Genomic DNA, 21,451 nt, shown 5'->3' with positions numbered 1-21,451 from the left:
GTTACAAAATCAACAAGACTGTTAAGTTAGCACTTTTAAACATCCACTCACTTAAAAATAAATCACTTCTAGTCAATGACTTTATAAGCACATACAACCTGGACTTTATATTTCTAAATGAAACTTGGCTAGAAGACAGCTGCAGTGCAACAATCCTCAATGAAACATCTCCTCCGAACTTTACCTTTATGAGTGTCTCCAGAGCTGGAAGGAGAGGTGGGGGTGTAGCTGCTCTTTTTAAAGATGTCTATCAATGTAAGCAAATATCATTTGGTAATTACCCGTCTTTCGAACATCTGGGTATTGTGTTAAAAGGTGCTCCACGGATTTTACTTATCACTATTTATAGGCCTCCAAAATACTCTTCAGCCTTTGCTGAATACTTTACAGAACTGTTATCAATAATTTCCTCAGAGTTTGACAGTTTCACTATTGCTGGAGATTTTAACATTCACATAGATAATGCAGAAAATAATATGGCAAAAGAAATCAATACTGTTTTAAAAACTTTTGATCTGACTCAGCATGTACATGGGCCCACACACAATCGTGGACACACTCTAGATTTACTTATCAGTAAGGGTCTAAACATTTCATTGAATGATATTAAGGATGTCGCACTCTCTGATCATTACTGTATTTTCTTTGATTTATTGATCTCTCCTGCCATTGAAGTTAGATCTGTGTCTGTCAAGAAGAGATGCCTAAATGAGAACACTAGTGTACTATTTATGAAGGCCATATCCCTAAGACCGAGCATATCTGCTGACTCGGTTGATTCTCTCCTTGATTCTTTTAACTCGAAGGTTAAAAATGTAATTGATGATATTGCTCCTGTGAAAGTCAGGAAGAATGGTAAACAAAAAGCACCTTGGAGAAACTCGACAGCAGTGCAAATTATGAAAAGACAATGCAGAAAATCAGAGCGCATGTGGCGAAAGACAAAACTTGTAATCCACTATAACATCTATAGAGACACCATTCGTGCTTTCAATATGGAACTAGGCAAAGCTAGACAGACTTTCTTCTCCAATATCATAAACAGAAACCTAAATAATACTCGAAATCTCTTCGCTACTGTCGACAGACTAACAAATCCCCCAAGCCAGATTCCCAGTGAAATGATCTCCGACAGCAAGTGTAGTGAGTTTGCTACCTTTTTCTCTGAGAAAATCAATAATATTAGAAAGGTGATCAGCACATCCTTGAGTTGCGCTGGGGTCAGTCAGATCAGACTACAACCTGAGAAAGTAGTTACTATGTCTGATTTTGAAGAAATTGATGGCAAAATTCTGAAAGAAACTGTTCAGCACCTTAAAACATCAACCTGCGCCCTTGACACACTTCCCACATCTTTTTTTAAAAGTGTGTTAGACTGTTTAGAAGCAGATCTCATAGAAGTGGTAAATGCCTCATTTTTCTATGGAAGTTTTCCAAACTCCCTGAAAACTGCTGTTGTCAAACCCCTCCTGAAAAAGAGCAATCTGGATAAGACTATATTAAGCAACTATAAACCGATCTCAAATCTTCCTTTCACAGGCAAAATCATTGAAAAAGTTGTCTTCAACCAGCTGAACAAATTCTTAAACTCAAATGGATACTTTGATAATTTTCAATCTGGCTTCCGATCGCATCACAGCACAGAGACGGCGCTCATTAAGATAATAAACGATATTCGCTTAAATACAGATTCAGGCAAATTATCAGTGCTGGGGCCCGTTCTTCGTACGTCGCTAACTCAGTTAGCTGGATTTGATTGTTGGGGATTTGGCATGATCTTGGATTGTTTGGTTCTTCGACACTCATCCTGGACTTGCTGTCATAGCAACAGGTGCGCAATCTTAAACCTGCTCGGGAGCAGGCTTATTTCATGTTATCAGGATTAGACTGCGGCTTCATAAGCGGAGCTGATACGGGAAGTCCAGCGCAGCGCGATAGTGCACTCTCCGAGATATATATTTTTTCTCGGGACTCGTGAGATTGTCGTTTACATTATTAATTTGTTGGAAACGCACATTTATTTTCGACTTGTCGGAGTCGGGCTTTAACTAGGCTACAGCACAAACTGTTTGCATTGCCCTAAGATTATTTGCGAGTGGCTCTTTCCTTTACACTATTGGAGATGCGGAGAACTTGATGGAAAGTGCTGTCTGTCGTGTCATTCGGAGTTTACCTGGCGCTTTTAGGTTTAAGAAACAGTTTTAGGTTTTTTTTTTTTGTGGAATTTCCAAGCCACTTAAGACCCAATGTTGTAAAGCATTTTTTTTAAAGCATTTTTTTTTTTTTTAGGCTATCATAATTTTTTATGAAGATCATGCAATCATGACCATGGTCCATGCCGATTACAGTATGTCACTCAGGCTTCACTAACGTGATTGGTAGACTATAGGCTATAGACTGCCATCAAGACCTCAATAAGGGGATTATGTGAACAGAAAGAGGGTTCACAATGTAAATGTGCAGCCCAGTTACTATTGTGATTCTTAATATTCCAGATTAGTAATATTATATAAAAAAAAAGAAAGAAGGCAGTTGACTAAAATCTTCCATATCACAAATGTGAAAGCAAAATGGCCAGGGTCTGTGCATGACTTAAGCATTTTCAGAGATTCACATTTATGCACATTATTTGAAAGTGGTAAGAAAAGTTACACAATTTAATATATCAAGCTCACTGTATTACATACACTTATGCTGATCCTAACAGAACTGCATTTTTTCATAGGTGATTATGACATGTTCCTGCCTGCAGACAGGTGTTTTATGACCCCATTGACCCAAACCAGCAGTTACAATGCAGCTCTTGCCAGGACAAGGGCACACAATGAAATGAACTTTGGCTAACTAAAGGGAAGATGTCAGTGTCTGAAAAGTCTGAGGGTTGCACACCTGACAGGGCCTGTGACATGTTGCATGTGCCATATTACACAACATTGCCAAAAAAACACACTTTTCATTACATGTTTAATAAAATACAAATATGCTTAGTTCCTTGAGTTTTATTTCAGTTGTTCTTTGTAAAGAAAAGCCAGTGGTCAAGTGCCTGCAACAAGTGATATTAGACACATGCCTCATGCAACAAATAAAAAGGAAAAGTTGGCTATACACTGCCCACCTGTAGCAGGCCTGCCTATGTCTCCTCTGTCTGTGCAGACTCTTCTGTAGGCCTTTCTGTAGATGTGGAATCCTGCAACTTATATTGCAGCCATAAAGCATACAAGTATATATTAAGTAAAGTTATTTATGCGCTTGCAGGTAGGCTAGTTCCTCCATATGACAGTTATCTGAGAAGGTTTATTCACTGTCTAGTGCAATGGAAACAAATGGACATTATAAAGTCTTATACTTTATTTATTTTGGAAAGTTAGAAAATGTCCACTTACTGCACATATTTCAGCCACCACTTTCTTGGGAACAGATACAAGTGTTAATATTTTTACATTAACATAACATAGGCCTAAGTTTATCAGTTTTCACTTTCACAAGTCAAAGCAATTCATCATTCAAGATTTAACAGTTGAAATGACTATACGGCCTTAATTTAATGCAGCAAAAATTATTTTACAGTGTAGGCTACTAAGATCTTTTCTTTTCTCAGCCTTTTTCTTGGTTGCTTTTATAATCTGACAACCATTTATTTAACAGTGCCTTTTATAAAAGAGACTATATAACAAAAAATACCATTATGTAGAATATTTTTGTACTTCACTTTTATTTGTTCCCATGTTCTAGTGTGGTGACTCTGACATTACAATGCACAAAGTAATTATGCAATTATTAAAATACAAAAATATAGGCTAATAAGTGATAAAAACATCTAACATGGCCACTTCTAACGGATTTAAATTGTCTGCTACTTTTTGCCAGCCCTCTCTCCTGGCTTTTGCAGACTTTGAGGTGTTCCCTGGCGTTTTAATTAAACATTAAAATTCCGAATAAACTTTGACTATTAGTTCTTGCTCTGCTAAGGAGAAAAACTGAGCGCGCTCTTTGGCCACGCCCACGCTGAGCAGCCAATAGCAGCGTTGCTGATCAATGTTTCTACTATCGATACATATCCCCTTTTAACCAGCGCATGAACGCGCAATTATCTCAGATGACTCAAACCAGCTATACTAATCATATCCGGCAAGTGTGTTCGAAGAACCGAGTTAGCCAGATCATGATTAGCACAATGATATCATCTTGGATGTCTCATTTGATCTCGGATGTTTTAAGCAACGTACGAAGAACAGGCCCCAGGTTCTACTCGACCTCAGTGCTGCATTTGACACTGTCGATCACAAAATACTTCTAGACAGGCTGGAAAACTGGGTGGGGCTTTCTGGGACAGTTCTAAAATGGTTCAGGTCATACTTAGATGGGAGAGGTTATTATGTGAGTATAGGAGACCATAAGTCTGAGTGGACGCCCATGACATGCGGAGTCCCTCAAGGCTCAATTCTTGCGCCACTCCTGTTCAACCTGTACATGCTCCCAATGAGCCAAATAATGAGAAAGAACCAAATCTCTTACCACAGCTATGCAGACGACACTCAGATCTACTTAGCCCTATCGCCTAATGATTACAACCCCATTGACTCTCTGCTTCAATGCATTGATGAAGTCAACAGCTGGATGTGCCAAAACTTTCTACAGTTAAACAAAGACAAAACTGAAATCATTGTGTTTGGAAACAAAGATGAAGTTCTCAAGGTGAACGCATACCTTCACTCTAAAGGTCAAACAACTAAAAATCAGGTCAAGAATCTTGGTGTGTCTTTAGAGTCAGACCTTAGTTTCAATAGTCATGTCAAAGCAATAACTAAATCAGCATACTATCATCTGAAAAATATTGCAAGAATTAGATGCTTTTTTTCCAGTCAAGACTTAGAAAAACTAGTGCATGCTTTCATCACCAGCAGGGTGGATTATTGTAATGGACTCCTCACTGGCCTTCCCAAAAAGACCATAAGACATTTGCAGCTCATACAGAACGCTGCAGCCAGGATTCTTAGCAGAACCAGAAAATATGATCATATCACACCAGTACTCAGGTCATTACACTGGCTGCCAGTTACTTATAGGATTGATTTTAAAGTATTATTACTAGTATATAAATCATTCAATGGCCAAGGACCTCAATACATTGCAGATATGCTCACGGAATACAAACCCAACAGATTACTCAGATCATTAGGATCACATCAGCTAGAAGTTCCAAGAGTTCACTCTAAGCAAGGAGAGTCTGCTTTTAGCTATTATGCCAGCCGCAGCTGGAACCAGCTTCCAGAGGAGATCAGATGTGCTCCTACATTAGTCACATTCAAATCCAGACTCAAAACACATCTGTTTAACTTTGCATTTAATGAATGAGCACTGTGTCACTGTTTGTCCGACTGTTTATACTGTGTCTTATTTTAGTCTTTATTCTAAACTGTTTTAATTATTTTCAGTTCTTTCTCGTTTCTTTATTTTAAACTGTTTTTTATTCTAAACTGTTTTAATTATTTTTAGTTCTTTCTTGTTTCTTTATTTTAAACTGTTTTGTATATTCTTATTTCTTCTGATTATTTTTAATAGTATGTAAAGCACTTTGAATTACCATTGTGTATGAAATGTGCTATATAAATAAACTTGCCTTGCCTTGCCTTGCGCAAAAAAAAAAAAATATTTCCTAATATATCAATGATCAATATATCAAATGATTCAACGAAATATTAGAAAATATACAGAATAATATACTGTGTAAATCTATTACAATACATTTAATAATACATAAGGAATTGCCGCTTTCAAATAAAAGAAATATGTGATAATATATTTAGCCTACTTATATATCATAATGTATGCAATTTTATATTCAGTAATTCACAAATAACAAATAGATGTACATGTGATAATACATGGTACTGCGTGTGTATAAATATATTGAACATATATATTTATAACTCAGTGTTTCCCAAAATTATCTGCCTGCAGAGCCGGAGGCTGCATTTTCAGGACCCCACTTCTAGGACCGCATTTCTAGGACCCTAGTTTTTTGTGACAGCGCCACCTACCGACTCGGAGAACCGCAGTCTCAGGAACGCATTTCCAGGACCCTAGTTGTGCCAGGCAGTATTTCCAACCACCCAGTTTTAACTACATTAGAGTTTTACAGTTTTATTACACCCAAATACTACTTTATTTATTGCAATTAAACCTGGTTCCTAGGAATGTTGAGAAATAATTGGGTCTAGCATAATATAATAACTCAAGTAAAATAAACAAGGAATCATGTTATAGTCTTTTCAGTCACTAGATCGACCACATTTTCAAGTATAGAGGGAAGACAAGGATGACTCTGGGGGTAGATTGTGTATATTTTACAAAATAATATATCACACCTCAACTTGAACACACTAAATGTACAAAATAATATATAACAACTGAACTTGCACACAAAATATTGTACAAAATAATATATAACAACTGAACTTGCACACAAAATATTTTACAAAATAATAGACAGTGCACACATATCAATTAATGTTCATAATACTATTATTGCATACTGTTCAAAGATTTGAAAAAAAAAAAAAGGTTTTGATGTTGTGGGAACAAAGGTTCTAGAAACACTCATGTCAATAAAGCCCATCTCAATTGAGAAATCTGAATAGAAATAACATTGACACGACTTTTTTTCTGACCATATATATATATATATACACACACACACACATTTACATATGTATATAATATTTAAAGTCCCCGTGAACCGGAAGTTGCAAACGACTTTTCTCCAGTGTTATGACGTATTTCCCAGTGAAACGGAATATTGAACAGAGGGCAGGGTTTTCCTCCAGCGCTCCTCCTCTCCATCTCTGCTCATAGCAGACTAACGGTTTGAGGGGAGTGGTTACGCGTTGCCCAAACCAATTCCTCAAACCTACGTCAGCGGAGAAGGTCCTCCAATGCAGAGGGGAGGGGCATTTTCAGATTTTGATTAAAGATTACCATGGTAAAAAATTTTTTTTTTAAATATTTTCTTGCACGGATTAATTGTTCACCACAAGACTAGTAATATGCGCTAACAAAGTAAATAGGGTCAATTTTGATTTCATGGGGACTTTAAAGCACACATTATAAAACCATGTCAAAATGAAGAGACGCATGTAGACGCATATTACACATAACATGCTTTGTGGGTAACGTTAAACAGGCTGACTGTGAGCACGTGACAGTGAAAACATTAAGATTATTTTAACTGAATTAAAATGGAAGAACAATGAGTAATTAACAAGCTTTCAGAACGAACATGCTACAGTTTTATTGTGCTGTCAATAAGTCAACACAGGCTTATCACGCAACAGTTCCGTTAAATGAACGTGCTAACAATTCATTTTCAAGCATTAGAGGCTAAATACTATGGCTATGCATTCAAGACTATTTATTTAGCAAATCACCATCACGTTTGCTACGTTAACTTTCCAATTAAATGCATCGCAATTGTAAAAAATTATTCGCATTTGATACTCACACTCTGATTGTCATCCATCTTCGCTGGTCCTCTAATTCGGTAGGTGGCGCTGTCACTAAAAACCTAGGGTCCTAGAAATGCGGTCCTAAAAGTGGGGTCCTGAAAATGCAGCCTCCGGCTCTGCAGGCAGACCCTACTCGTGTTTCCCCTACCATTATAAGGGGGGCGCCCCGCCCTCCTAACGGCTCCCCCCGCCCCCCTTGAAGGTCAAGTAAATTTGATTTGATTTTCTTTATAGCGCCAGATTAATTTTTTTTATTTTATTACAAAAACTAAATAGCCCTTAAGTAATATGTTATTTATCTTATTTCCACGATGGCATGTCTTTACTGTATTTGCGCGTTTACAATTATCCCAATGAGTGCGCAAGCGCGCACACTCAGACACAAACAAACACTTGCGTCAAATACAGACGAGCACTAGCGGACAGAGAGCGCGCGGCGGGAAATATGTCGCTGAACTGAAGATGGCAAGACTCACTCTACTGCGAGTGCCAGTCTAACGCCTGTTTCACACATATTTCGTTTGCAGTGTGTATGCGGTAAGTTCCGTACCCATGTTAACAGAGCTTTCACACTGCACGCGGTGCAGTCCGTCGATGATCGATCCGTTCCAGTTGCGGTGCGTAAGTTATACAGCAGTGCAGCGATCGTTTCCGCACCGAGTCTATTTTTGCCGTTTATCAACATGACATCATGACTTTGCGTAAACATACACGCCACTTTCACTCTGCAACAAAGGCGACATAATGACATTCGTGGAGGTGGAAAAACAAGTTCTTTGTGACATGCAAGATTTATTGTATTAAAATTGAAATGCAAAATATTTTAATATAAATAACATGGTTAAATATTTTACCACTTGCTTGAGCAACTTATATACTTAATATAACTTAATATATAATTATATAGAAGTAATGCATTGAATAATACATTGTTTAAATTGTGTTTAAACGTGAACGCGCGTTCACAGCAGTGCTGCGTCTGACAGGATTATTCTCTCCAATAAATGCATCATAGAAATAAAAACTTCTCACAAAAAAAGCCCATTTAAAATTTGTTTGTCATATAAATGTATTAACTAACATTAACGAACAATGAATGAGCAATATATTTGTTAGTATTTATAAATCTTTTTTTAGTTGTTAAAAAATAAAACTATTTAAGCTCTGGTCCATTAATATTAACAAATACTTCTATAAATTTAACAAAGGTTATTTGCAAAAGTCAATTTTAAAAAGATTTAAATATGTTTATTTTATTTTTTTAGAGAGATATCTTATGTTAACATTTTTTTTTAAACATTTGTGTTTTATGTTAACTTTTACAAAGCATTACCCTCCCAGACAACCAATTAATGTGACAGATAGATAGATAGAAAGATAGTGTCTGTGTCAATTTTCCCCAACCAACCAACCCCCCCCCCCCCAACAATAGTACTTGTACTAAAGTATTTAGCAATGAGACTATCATTGTGCTGAAGAGGCCAAGAGGGCACAACCATTCATTTTTATAATAATTATAGTCTTAAAGCTACAGTAAGTAAAAAAGGGGTTGCTAAGTCTTACATTAACAAAGGCGTAGGTTTATGATGCAATGATAAGCGGAATGAAGAGATAAGCAGCATGCTATCATGCTGATGATCTAATAATGTTTATGAATAACTGAAAACATTCATGTTTTTTAACATGGCTGTGGAATGAAGCAGGTCGCGATTGCTAATGAGAGACAGATAACAGCACCACACGCGATTCCCGCGGATATAAAGGAATAAGGACATTTAATTCTACCGAACTACCTGCAAGGGCTGAATTACTACTCGAATTAAACAAATTCAACTTGTGAAATAACGCAGCACTGTTTCATTTGGTCTGACGTTACACTATCATACTAAACAGCATTTGAGTGTGAAAGTTAAAATGTTATTATGTGTTAATTTGTTTGCTAGACTAGCAAACGGTGCACTGATATTGATCCTCATTTTAGTTCTCCTTTTGTCCCAAAGTATGTTTGAACGAAACAATAACAGTGTGCCTCTAGACGTTAAGCACTACGAAGTTGTCCACATCTGTCGCCATGGTTACTATGGCTACATGGTTACAAGCTGAAACCAGGGAAACTGTGGATATTACGTTATTGACAGGCGACAAGTGAACAGGGACAGGCACATTTTAAAATTGTGAATTTCTCTGAATGCACAAATTCTTGTAAACATTTAGGATGATAGAAGTACTCAACTGTAAGAAATATACAATACTAAGAAAGTGTTTTTTTTTTAAATATTATTATACAAAATTATTCCAGATTGAATTTTTTTTTATATTTAGCCAATCGTCAACCTAACCACAGGCTCTACTCTTCAGCATAATGGTAACCTCAAAAACTCACACAGAAACCCTTTTAAATTCCAAAATAATACAACTTAAATCACTAACAGATCTCCCCCATATTAGTATCGAGCAAAACACGTGAAATAACACTTACTTTGAACATTTACTCTCCTTTAAAGGGGTGGTTGATTGCTATTTCACTTTTTTCATTTTAAATAGTGTGTAATGTTGCTGTTGGTGCATGAACAGTATCTGCAAAGTTGCTGCGCTGAAAGTTCAACGTAAGCGGAGATATCGTCTTTTAAAAATCAGGAAGTTTAATGCCTACAAAAACGACTCGAATGGGACTACAACAAGATACTTCCCGGGTTTTATACGTAACTAACCCATACATTTACATCAACCCTCCCTCCGGAACATGTTCTGCTGTCGGAGCGGAGGAGTTATAGTGGAGAGCTGTAGCTGTCAGGTCTTCAGTGTTCAGGCTTCCTACAGACGCTGTAGTTCGTCAACAATGGTTAAAATGTATGTTTGATTATGTTCCTGACAATTACAATCATAGTTTAGCTCTCTGTGCTGCGCATTTTACGGAAGACAGCTTCCAGAATCTACACGAGTTCAATGCCGGATTCAACAAGAAACTATTACTACAACATGAAGCAGTTCCAGCTTTAAAACCAGAGACGGCAGTTGTTGGGCCACAACCTGCAAGTAAGATTTAATCATTTTAAATGTATTTGCCTGTATAATGTAAGACGTAATGTTTTAGTTTTATCAAGGATGTAAACAAATGCCAGTGCTGGCTTTAGCCACTTAGTATATGACAAACGCTTACAAACATTTTGGACCCGAATGTACAAATATGTACAAATTTTGTAAACATATTTTCCATGTATACTTTATGACGTAATTTTTTTATTTGATCAAGAATGCAAACCAATGCCAAAGCTGTTTGGTTATAGTAGCTAGTTAGTTCGATGCTATTTTGTGTGTATAAGACAAACGTGTACAAACTTAAAAAAATTATCGCAACAGCAAACTTCAGCTGCTGTTATCAAATGTACACCTAAAGAAAACGACAAACTGAGTAAACTAAGTTTCGTGAATAGTTAAACGGTTGTTCATTCTATCAATAAAACAATATCTTTAAAAAACGGTATTACTCAGTCATGTATTCAGTTTTAAATGTTTAATCAGGGGGAACTAACCAATCTGAGCTCATTGCCTGTTTCCGCGGGAGTGGTTTCATAGACTCAGGAAGTCAACCGGTCGTTCAAATGACAGAGGAGGAAGCGGCTTACAATAAAGGTGAAATTTTGGAAAAATAAGGTGTTTTTTAACAAACGAAACACGAAGACATGTTATATTGCAGCCCATAAACACAATCAAGCAAAGAAAAAAGGCAGTAAACCACCCCATTAACAGTCAGAAGCAAAGCATGCTGGGAACTAGAAATCTGTTGTAACAACTGATTGTAACTGCATGCCATATCAAATAATTTCTTACAATAGCATTAACATGTTTACAATTAATAAACCAAGTTACAATTATTTATTCATGGATGGATTATCATTAAAAGATGTATAAAAGTCAATATGATAATATTCATTCAAGTATTAAGGTGTTTGAGCCATTGAAGTCACATATATAAGTGGATATGAGAATCTTAAAGGCTTTCTGAAAGCGTGGATAGAAAAAACCATAGATCAATGGGTTACAAGTGGAGTTAAAGTATCCAAACCAAACCAAAGCATCAAAAACATCAACAGGAGTCATGAAATTGAGGAAAGGATCAACAGCAGTGGCAGTAAAAAAAGGCAGCCAGCAGATGCAAAAAACACCCATGACAATGGCCAGAGTTTTCGCCGCTTTTCCTTCTCTTTGCGCAGAGCTTTGGCTCTTCAACCCTCCTGCTGCAGCCACAGTCACTCTTTCTGACATAACCTTTGCATGCTTTCTTGCAACATGGAAGATTTTCATGTACAGAGAGCTCATGATTGTCACAGGGAGGAAGAATGTGAGAATTGGACATATAAGACCCCACTCTTTGTTAAAAAACAGAACACAACTTCCCACACAGTAAACCTGCATGATAAATGACTCTAAGCCAGTTGTGTTTACGCCTGAAAACACAATAGAGAAGCTGTAGAGAAATGAAAACAGCCACGCGAAGGTAGTAAATACAGTCACAATGTTGTTTGTGACCCTTATTTTGTACCTTAAAGGATCACAAACGGCCCAGTACCTGTCAACAGATATTAAACTGAGATGTAATTTAGAAGAAATGCTGAAAGTCATGTCTAAACTAGAATGTACTTTACACACAAAATCTCCCAGATACCAGCAGCCTTCAACAGATCGCACCATGCTGTACGGCATGACCAAAGAGCCCAGCAGACAATCACTGGCAGCCAGACACCAAACGATCATGTGAGTTGGAGACTGTAGATGTTTGAAGTGAGAGATGGAGATGATGATCAGCAGATTCCCAAAAACTGTTATGAGGATCATCAGCACCATGAAAACATACAATGCCACTTTAAGGACAGTAAGACGATGAGCTCTCGGACAGGAGTCCGGCAGTTGTGGATAGCAGAGAAGCACATTCTCAGAGTAAATGTCAGTTTCATTTGAGGTCATTACGAAGATATAAACTGATAAGCAGGATCAAAAAACAATATTTCCTTTGTAAAAGTAAAAAATAAAATCCCACGGATATCGTTGAAACTCTGAAGGGAATCAACCACAGTCAGATAGAGACCAAAAAACAAAGAAAAGATACAGTACATGCACATAAGGAACTACATAGTCTATGGATTTAGCAGCTCAGTTTGAGCTATATATACAGTTTACTCAGGTTCCAAAACAGGTAACGCCCCGACTCTCATAAACATATTTGAATATGATAACAATGGTGCTGTAACTAATTGATGTACATGAGGCGCCCCCAGGTGGCCACAAAAATTACAATCTATCTATCTATTTATCTATCTATCATTCTGTTTTATTTTTTAATTCCCACCTAGGAGTGAGCACACCACAAATTTAGCCCATGAGCAAACGAAAAAGGGCAAAAACTGAGGTGAGAGATATAAAAGACCAGATATCATCTTAGTTTCTCAAAATCAGTTTCATCAGTAAATACGGAAATATTGTACTATTTAGTGGGATTTGGATTATTTACGTGTATAAACTGGAATGAGAATTTGTATATAACATGTAATTTCTAAATGTCAATATGATATATGCTTTTTAATAATTTCCCCTTTTAATTTAGTATATAATGTAAGTATTGACTACATAATTTTCTTCAGCTATAGAGTGCTGCAGTGATGAAACATTTTTGCAGGCCAACCCAGAAGTTCACATCACCCTCGAACATTGGCTTGGGTCTTCTGACGTCGCACTGCCAGCTGAAGCTGATGCTAGGCTGCATCCCAGACCCTTATATTTATTGAAATTAGTTTGTATAAAGTTTGTTTTGTTAAAAGGTGGGAATTTGTCAATCTTAATGTGGAAGATATCACCTTTTGACACTTACCTATTAATGGTGGTGCCTGAAAAAAGGGGTGGAGTCTAGCCAGACTCCAGAACAGGATTTGTTTACCAAGTCGAGCCAACGTGCTACTGCGGAGTCATGATATATATCGTATATTGTGGATACTTGTGAGTTTTTGTACATAGTTAAATCTTTGATTTATTTTGTTTTATTATTGTTGTTTTGTTACTTTGTTTTACGGGACTGTACACATATACTGCTGGATTATTGGACTTTCGGGCACTTGTAAATAAATACCACCTTACTCTGAAGAGTGCTACGGGTTGAGCCATCATTTTTATAATTTTTTTTGGACTGTAAGACGTCCGCAGTAGACTCGAGGTGACCTGGCCAAAGGTCTATTGCATTACAGATGGGTTCAGAATGGAGTTGGCCAATGCTAAGTTGAAGGGGTCTGACACTGTGACGCACACAGATCTTGCTTAATGGTCTTTCTGTCACCAACTGGACCTTGTAGGAAGACAGAGTGGACCTTTCGGGAGGCGGAGCTGGCGGCAGAGGCTACTAGAGATGAAGTTCTCAGGTGACCCAGAGTCGAGGAGGGCGTGAACTGAAATACACGTAACGAGCAGTAAGTGTTACAATTGTAGAGAGTTGTTTAAAATGGACAGAAGGTGCGGAAACAACTCACCATTGGTCATGGAGGATGGATGGGCAGACTGCAATTACATGCCCCCCAGCTCAGCAGTACAGACACAGACCCTGGTTCAGCCGCCTCTGCCACTCTGTGTGTGTCAGACGCATTGTATCCACCTGCATTGGCTCATACACTGGCTCTGGAGCACTAGCGCACTCTGGCTGGTGAAGGAAATAGGAGGATTGCTGGCCCTGGTGGTCCTCCATACTTGACTGCATATGATTGGCTGTGCGGATGGAGAGCTGAATGAATTGTTCAAGGCTGATGGAATCATCGTATGCAGTGAGATGCATCCACAAACTGGGTTCGAGTCCCTGGCTGAAAGTCATGAGGAGCGATCGCTTATTCCAGCCACTAGCTGCAGCAAGGTTTCTGAAACGAAGTACATCGTCATTTATGGGCATGTTACCTTGGCGAAGATGATGCAGTTGGTCACTGACAGAGGTATCACCAGGAGATTTGCCAAACATTTCACAAAAGTGATTGATGAAAGTATTTAGAGACTGTGTTGCAGGACCAGCCTGGTTCTAGATTGTTTCTGCCCATTGGAGCGCTCACCATGACAGAAGAGACAGGATGAAGGCAATCTTAGCTCGATCGGTGGTGTACAGATGTAGCTGAATCTCCAGGGCCAACGAACATTGGAGAAGGAACGGGAAGGGCGCTGGTCGGGCAATGGGGCTGGCAACTACCGCCAGTGAAGGAGTCGTGGTGGTGTTTGCGGAAATAGGAATAGTGAATAGGACAATGAGAAATATCGTTGACTTGAGATGGATGATAATAGGAAGTGTTTTGTCTTACAGGTGCAGGAGATCGTGGATGACAGATGCAGGATGGCAGATGGAAGCACACACCTCGCTGGTACACACGCACCTCGCTGGTACGCACGCACGCACGCACGCACCACACCACACACACACACACACACACACACACACACGACCAGGAAACATGGAGTGGAATGACGTAGGAGAAAAATCACTGGAGTATAACGTTGGAGATAAATCGCAGGAGTCAGGTAGGTAGTCCAAACAAATGTCTATGAACCAGACCAGATGGTGACCTGGTGTGAGGTGTGTGCTTAAGTAGCAGAGCTATAGATGCAGTGCAGGTGTGTGTGATTAGTATACAGGTGAGAGTGACCGTTGTGATTGGCCGAGTGGAGAGCCTGGCTGATCTGTGAAACATGTTTTGTTCATTGTGATAATCTTAACAAATGAACACAACTTTTATGTATTTTGAAGCCTAAATACAATCAGCAGAAGTCAAAACAAACTACACCATGGTCACATGACTTCAACGTCACCATCACTAAGCCTCTGACAACTCTTTTAGTCTTTGTTTAAAAACATTTTCCCTGAAAGTTAGAGTTACAATAGTTTGCAAAGGCACAATTATAACCACAAGGAGTTGTGAGTAGATGAGTTTTTTTTGTTCGGCTTATGACGTTTAATGTCCCCGACAACCTCTGAAGTCCCATTTAGCCACTTGTCATCAACCTCCTTTTACAAGACAAGTAAAAGCTTTAAAAAAAACACAAGAGGGTATGACTGATGTATTTAATATCATAGAATAAAACATGAAAATATATTGAGCTTATGTTCACCACAGACCTTATTTCAAACATTTAACCAAAAACACACAAAAAAAGCGTAGATTCACGAGTTTGTTTGCCCATATAATCTTTAAGCTATTAAGGTCAAGCGTATTTGGCTTGCTGTCTGCAGTAGAGGAGCTAGAGGAAGCAGCTTAAACTCAAGATTAGATACAGCTAAATAGGTTAAAATAGGTTAAAAAATAGGTAAATCTAGAAAGGGCTCAAACAGTAGACTCTCATCAGCCGTCCACTACTCCATGGCTTCTCCCAGTATCCACTCCTCCATGGGCCCTTCCACCATCCACTCCTCCATGAGCCCTTCCACTGTCCACCCCTCCATGGGCCCTTCCACCATCCACTCCTCCATGGGCCCTTCCACTGTCCACTCCTCCATGGGCCCTTCCACCATCCACTCCTCCATGGGCCCTTCCACCGCCCACTCCTCCATGGGCCCTTCCACCATGCACACCTCCATGGGCCCTTCCACCGTCCACTCCTCCATGGGCCCTTCCACCATCCACTCCTCCATGGGCCCTTCCACCATCCACTCCTCCATGGGCCCTTCCACCATCCACTCCTCCATGGGCCCTTCCACCGTCCACTCCTCCATGGGCCCTTCCACTGTCCACTCCTCCATGGGCCCTTCCACCATCCACTCCTCCATGGGCCCTTCTACCATGCACACCTCCATGGGCCCTTCCACCATCCACACGTCCATGGGCCCTTCAACCATCCACTCCTCCATGGGCCCTTCCACCATCCACTCCTCCATGGGCCCTTCCACCATCCACTCCTCCATGGGCCCTTCCACCATCCACTCCTCCTTGGGCCCTTCCACTGTCCACTCCTCCATGGGCCCTTCCACCATGCACACCTCCATGGGCCCTTCCACCATCCACACGTCCATGGGCCCTTCCACCATCCACTCCTCCATGGGCCCTTCCACCATCCACACCTCCATGGGCCCTTCCACCATCCACACGTCCATGGGCCCTTCCACCATCCACTCCTCCATGGGCCCTTCCACCATCCACTCCTCCATGGGCCCTTCCACCATCCACTCCTCCATGGGCCCTTCCACTGTCCACTCCTCCATGGGTCCTTCCACCATCCACTCCTCCATGGGCCCTTCCACCATGCACAGCTCCATGGGCCCTTCCACCATCCACACGTCCATGGGCCCTTCAACCATCCACTCCTCCATGGGCCCTTCCACTGTCCACTCCTCCATGGGCCCTTCCACTGTCCACTCCTCCATGGGCCCTTCCACCATCCACTCCTCCATGGGCCCTTCCACCATCCACTCCTCCATGGGCCCTTCCACCATGCACACCTCCATGGGCCCTTTCACCATCCACACGTCCATGGGCTCTTCAACCATCCACTCCTCCATGGGCCCTTCCACCATCCACACCTCCATGGCTTTTCCCACCATCCACTCCTCCATGGGCCCTACTACCATCCACTCCTCCATGGGCCCTACTACCATCCACTCCTCCATGGGCCCTTCCACCATCCACTCCTCCATGTCTTCTCCCACCATCCACTCCTCCATGGCTTCTCCCACCGTCCACTCCTCCATGGCTTTTCCCACCATCCACTCCTCCATAGGCCCTTCCACCATCTACTCCTCCATGGCTTCTCCCACCATCTAACCAGGGTTGAGCCTGGTTAGTACATGGATGGTGGACCTTCTGGGAAAACCAGGTTGCTGCTGGAAGAGGTATTAGTGAGGCCAGCAGGAGGTGCTCACCCTGTGGTCTGTTCTGGGTCCTAACGCCCCAGTATAGTGATGGGGACACTATCCTGTCAAAGAGCACCATCCTTCGGATGAGATGTTAAACCGAGGTCCTGACTCTCTGTGGTCACAAAAAATCCCAGGATGTCTTTCGAAACAGTAGGGGTGTAACCCCGGCATCCTGGCCAAATTTGCCCAGTGGCCTCTGTCCATCATGGCCTCCTAATCATCCCCATTAATATTAATTGGCTTCATCGCTCTGTCTCCTCTCCAGAACTTTTATAGGGTGAGGTCGTGCCTTCCCCGGGGGGTGTTCTGTCACAGTCTGCCTGCTTGTCTTCGTTTTCATTAATTTTTCATTTGTATTTCCTTGGTTACCTGTTGTTCAATGTCCCGCTCTTCATTTTTTTGCTCTGGTTATTGATCAATTAATTCTAACCTTTTCGGCATTGAGTTCATCACCCTGTGTATTAAAGCTCTTCAGTTTCTTCAGTTCATTGTCTGGTTTTGTTTTCTTCTACACGCTGTTTCATTGATGTTTTTCTCTATTGGAGTTCACTTTCTTTAATAAAAGGACTTATAATTGACCTTTTGCACCTCTGCTCGGACTGTAAACGTGACACACTTCATAACTCAAAAGTCTAAATATTATCCAATTGTTATTTTTAATGTGATGACCAAAAACATTTTTGGAATATCCTTCAAAGGTTGTCCCCATTTGTAAAACTAAGTTTCACGATGTATAGGAAAACTAACACTTGGTGAAAAACAAACACTGAGATGGCATTTTATTGATTGCAAAGTGAGATGACTGTGATGCGCACAGGAAGGAGCAGGAATATCCTTGTAAGGAGTGTCTCTCACTATTAACAGAAATAACAGAATTTTTTTTTTTGTGCAATCACTGCCCGAGTGCTATGTGAAATTAGATTTCTTGTATATCTCTTTTAAGAAAAGAAGCTTGTGATATCATTTCATTTTAAATGCTTCAGAACTGCCAGTCAAGTAGCCTACAGCACATCCTTACCATACAGATGTTCCAGAGGTTTAGATTTTAGTTTTGATCATTTTAAGCATAAATAATTGATTCAAGTGAATCTGGTATGTCACATCCCTCTATATTGGTTAGAAAAGGACCTGTTAACTCATTGGTAACATTTAAATGACTTATACTTGATACTTAGAGGCACACTATGCAGCTTTCCGTTTTTGTCAAACAGCGACCCCTAGAGTCGCTGTGGAGTACTTGTATTTAACGTTTCTGTCGTAAATAGCACTCGCGCAGAGCCGTCTCTGCACTCACGGCCTGATCCCTTCCGCCCTCTATACCGGTACCTGTTCAATAGGATGGAAGCTGGTGTGGAAATAAGGTGTGGCCCCTTTAAGAGCTGCGTGCAGTTGAACTGTCGTCGGCAGTCTGTATTGTATGTGCACTTCGAACACCTGTATGCGGGTTATTTCAGTTTGATGCTCATTCTTATCCTACTTTTGTTTATCAAGTAAAGATGTGGATGGTAGAACGGGTGACAGACAGTTACACGAGTTCGACTGGGGAATAAAGTGCAAGTTGTGAGATGCCAATCGCCTCCGTGAGTCTGTCTGGCCTCGGTAATAACTTAATCTGTGAGCTATCCCTACTTCTCCTCCTGACAGAATGCGTTACAAAGCGTCGGACATCGAACAGGCACAGATAACCTCTGAAGATGTCTACTAGTCCATCAACAAGAACGATATTTACTCGAGTCTGACTCCTTGCTCGGTCAGTCTGCCGTTTCCTCTTTCTTTCATCCTCCGACAAAGCTTTCCTAGCTTTGTGTGCAGTGCCGTAAAGCAATTTGTTACATCGCAAGACCTGATATCACGCGATACTTCCTGACGCTGAGGCCGGCGGCCCCAAGGGTGGTTTTTCCACTCACAGGCGCTTGGGGGCAGCGCGACGACCACCATTCAACCCGAAAAAAGTCATATAACTATTCCAATGACTCCGAAGCTGTTCGGTTAAGGTAAAAAAGTTACTTAGTGCACCTTTAATCTTAAATATTTCATTTAATAGGCTATACGTATGTATTAAGGTATTTTCAATTGCAGATGTATGCAAAATTTAACCCTAAACCCCATCTTCTCTTTGGTTGTTATTTTAGAAGTTGTATAACCATGGATAAACCTGTCCATCTCGGTTAGCCCAGAGTATCTCTCCCACACAAGTATTTCTATCAAATATTGCAGATAAAAAAATAAAAAAATAAAACAAATCAAATGTTATTTATTCTACTAACTGCATAAAACCTGCATGAAAGCTTTTTCAATAAAAGTATTTCAATATTGTAGTAATTACACTATTTGTGTTGAGTTTATGAGTGTCAGTGTTGGCACACAATCATCAGAATCTTTGCAAAGAATAATGATATAAAAAACATTTATTTTAATTATATATTAATGGAAAAAAATGGTAAATAACTATTAAGATCTATATCATGATCTCTCTCTCTCTCTCTCTCTCTCTCTCTCTCTCTAAGAAAGTGCATGAATCCACATTACAATTTAGAGTGATCTGTTATAAAAGGTGACTGTCCAAGTTATGCATTTCAGAAATGTACATATACAAATCACAGTAAGCTAAAAAAAATTAAAAAAATTAAACAATGTAATAATTTAAGGCATTAAATTATTTCAGTATTGTCCTGATTCAATTCAGTTTAAGACATTACTGTTTAACATTTGGGATGGTTAGACTGGAGAGGAAAATGCAGATATAATTTCTTTCAATAGCATTAACATGTTTACATTTAATAAACAAAGTTAACATTATTTATTAATGGATGGACTAGCATTAAAAGATGCATAGCAGTAAATATGATCATATTCATTCAAGTATCAAGGTGTTTGAGTTATTGAATCCACAGATATAAGTGGATATGAGAATCTTAAAGGCTTTCTGAAAGCTTGGATAGAAAAAACCATAGATCAATGGGTTACAGGTGGAGTTAAAGTATCCAAACCAAACCAAAGCATCAAAAACGTCACCAGGAGTCACGAAATTGAGGAAAGGATCAACAGCAGTGGCAGTAAAAAAAGGCAGCCAGCAGATGTAAAAAACACCCATGACAATGGCCAGAGTTTTTGCTGCTTTTCCTTCTCTTTGTGCAGAGCTTTGGCTCTTCAACCCTCCTGCTGCCGCCACAGTCACTCTTTCTGACATAACCTTTGCATGCTTTCTTGCAACATGGAAGATTTTCATGTACAGAGAGCTCATGATCGTCCCAGGGAGGAAGAATGTGAGAAGAGAGCAAATAAGACCCCACTGTTTGTTAAAAAACAGAACACAACTTCCCACACAGTAAACCTGCATGATAAACGACTCCAAGCCAAATTTGTTCACTCCTGAAAACACAATAGAAAAACTGTAGAGAAATGAAAACAGCCATGTGAATGTAGTAAACAGAGTCACAATATTATTTGTGACCCTCATTTTGTACCTTAAAGGATCACAAATGGCCCAGTACCTGTCAATAGATATTAAACTGAGATGTATTAAAGAAGAAATGCTGAAAGTCATGTCCAAACTAGAATGCACTTTACACACAAAATCTCCCAGATACCAGCAGCCTTCAACAGATCGCACCATGCTGTACGGCATGACCAAAGAGCCCAGCAGACAATCACAAGCTGCCAGAGAGCGAACGATCAGATGAGTTGGAGACTGTAGATGTTTGAAGTGAGAGATGGAGATGATGATCAGCAGATTCCCAAAAACTGTTATGAGGATCATCAGCACCATGAAAACATACAATGCCACTTTAAGGACAGTAAGACGATGAGCTCTCGGACAGGAGTCCGGCAGTTGTGGATAGCAGAGAAGCACATTCTCAGAGTAAATGTCAGTTTCATTTGAGGTCATTACGAAGATATAAACTGATAAGCAGGATCAAAAAACAATATTTCCTTTGTAAATCTAAAAAATAAAATCACACAGATATCGTTGAAACTCTGAGGGGAATCAACCACAGTCAGATAGAGACCAAAAAACAAAGAAAAGATACAGTACATGCACATAAGGAACTACATAGTCTATGGATTTAGCAGCTCAGTT

At 39.8% G+C, this 21,451-nt stretch overlaps 2 protein-coding genes and 1 long non-coding RNA gene across 3 annotated transcripts; all 3 read right to left on the bottom strand.

The window, feature by feature from the left end:
- Positions 1–11,435: 11,435 nt before the first annotated feature.
- Positions 11,436–12,470, bottom strand: LOC308698220 (trace amine-associated receptor 4-like; the record flags this gene model as incomplete). Its single annotated transcript, XM_081378134.1, has 1 exon — positions 11,436–12,470. One exon carries the CDS (start codon positions 12,468–12,470, stop codon positions 11,436–11,438), a length of 1,035 nt encoding a protein of 344 aa, XP_081234260.1.
- A 1,036-nt stretch (positions 12,471–13,506) lies between these two features.
- LOC308698373 lies at positions 13,507–15,098 on the bottom strand. The gene is made up of 4 exons (XR_014031055.1): positions 14,828–15,098; positions 14,585–14,714; positions 14,021–14,398; positions 13,507–13,939 (listed from the first exon to the last, which is right to left on the bottom strand). It is a non-coding gene; the product is annotated as an uncharacterized lncRNA (long non-coding RNA).
- A 5,126-nt stretch (positions 15,099–20,224) lies between these two features.
- LOC308698007 (trace amine-associated receptor 4-like) lies at positions 20,225–21,259 on the bottom strand (the record flags this gene model as incomplete). Its single annotated transcript, XM_081377776.1, has 1 exon — positions 20,225–21,259. The coding sequence occupies one exon, from the start codon at positions 21,257–21,259 to the stop codon at positions 20,225–20,227; it is 1,035 nt and encodes a 344-aa protein (XP_081233902.1).
- Positions 21,260–21,451: the final 192 nt, after the last annotated feature.

Source organism: Scardinius erythrophthalmus (genome assembly GCF_964197995.2).
Source record: "Scardinius erythrophthalmus genome assembly, chromosome: 11".
NCBI lineage: Eukaryota > Metazoa > Chordata > Actinopteri > Cypriniformes > Leuciscidae > Scardinius > Scardinius erythrophthalmus.
The sequence above is the reverse complement of the archived record's forward strand: the minus strand, read 5'-3'. Positions and strand labels throughout refer to the sequence as shown.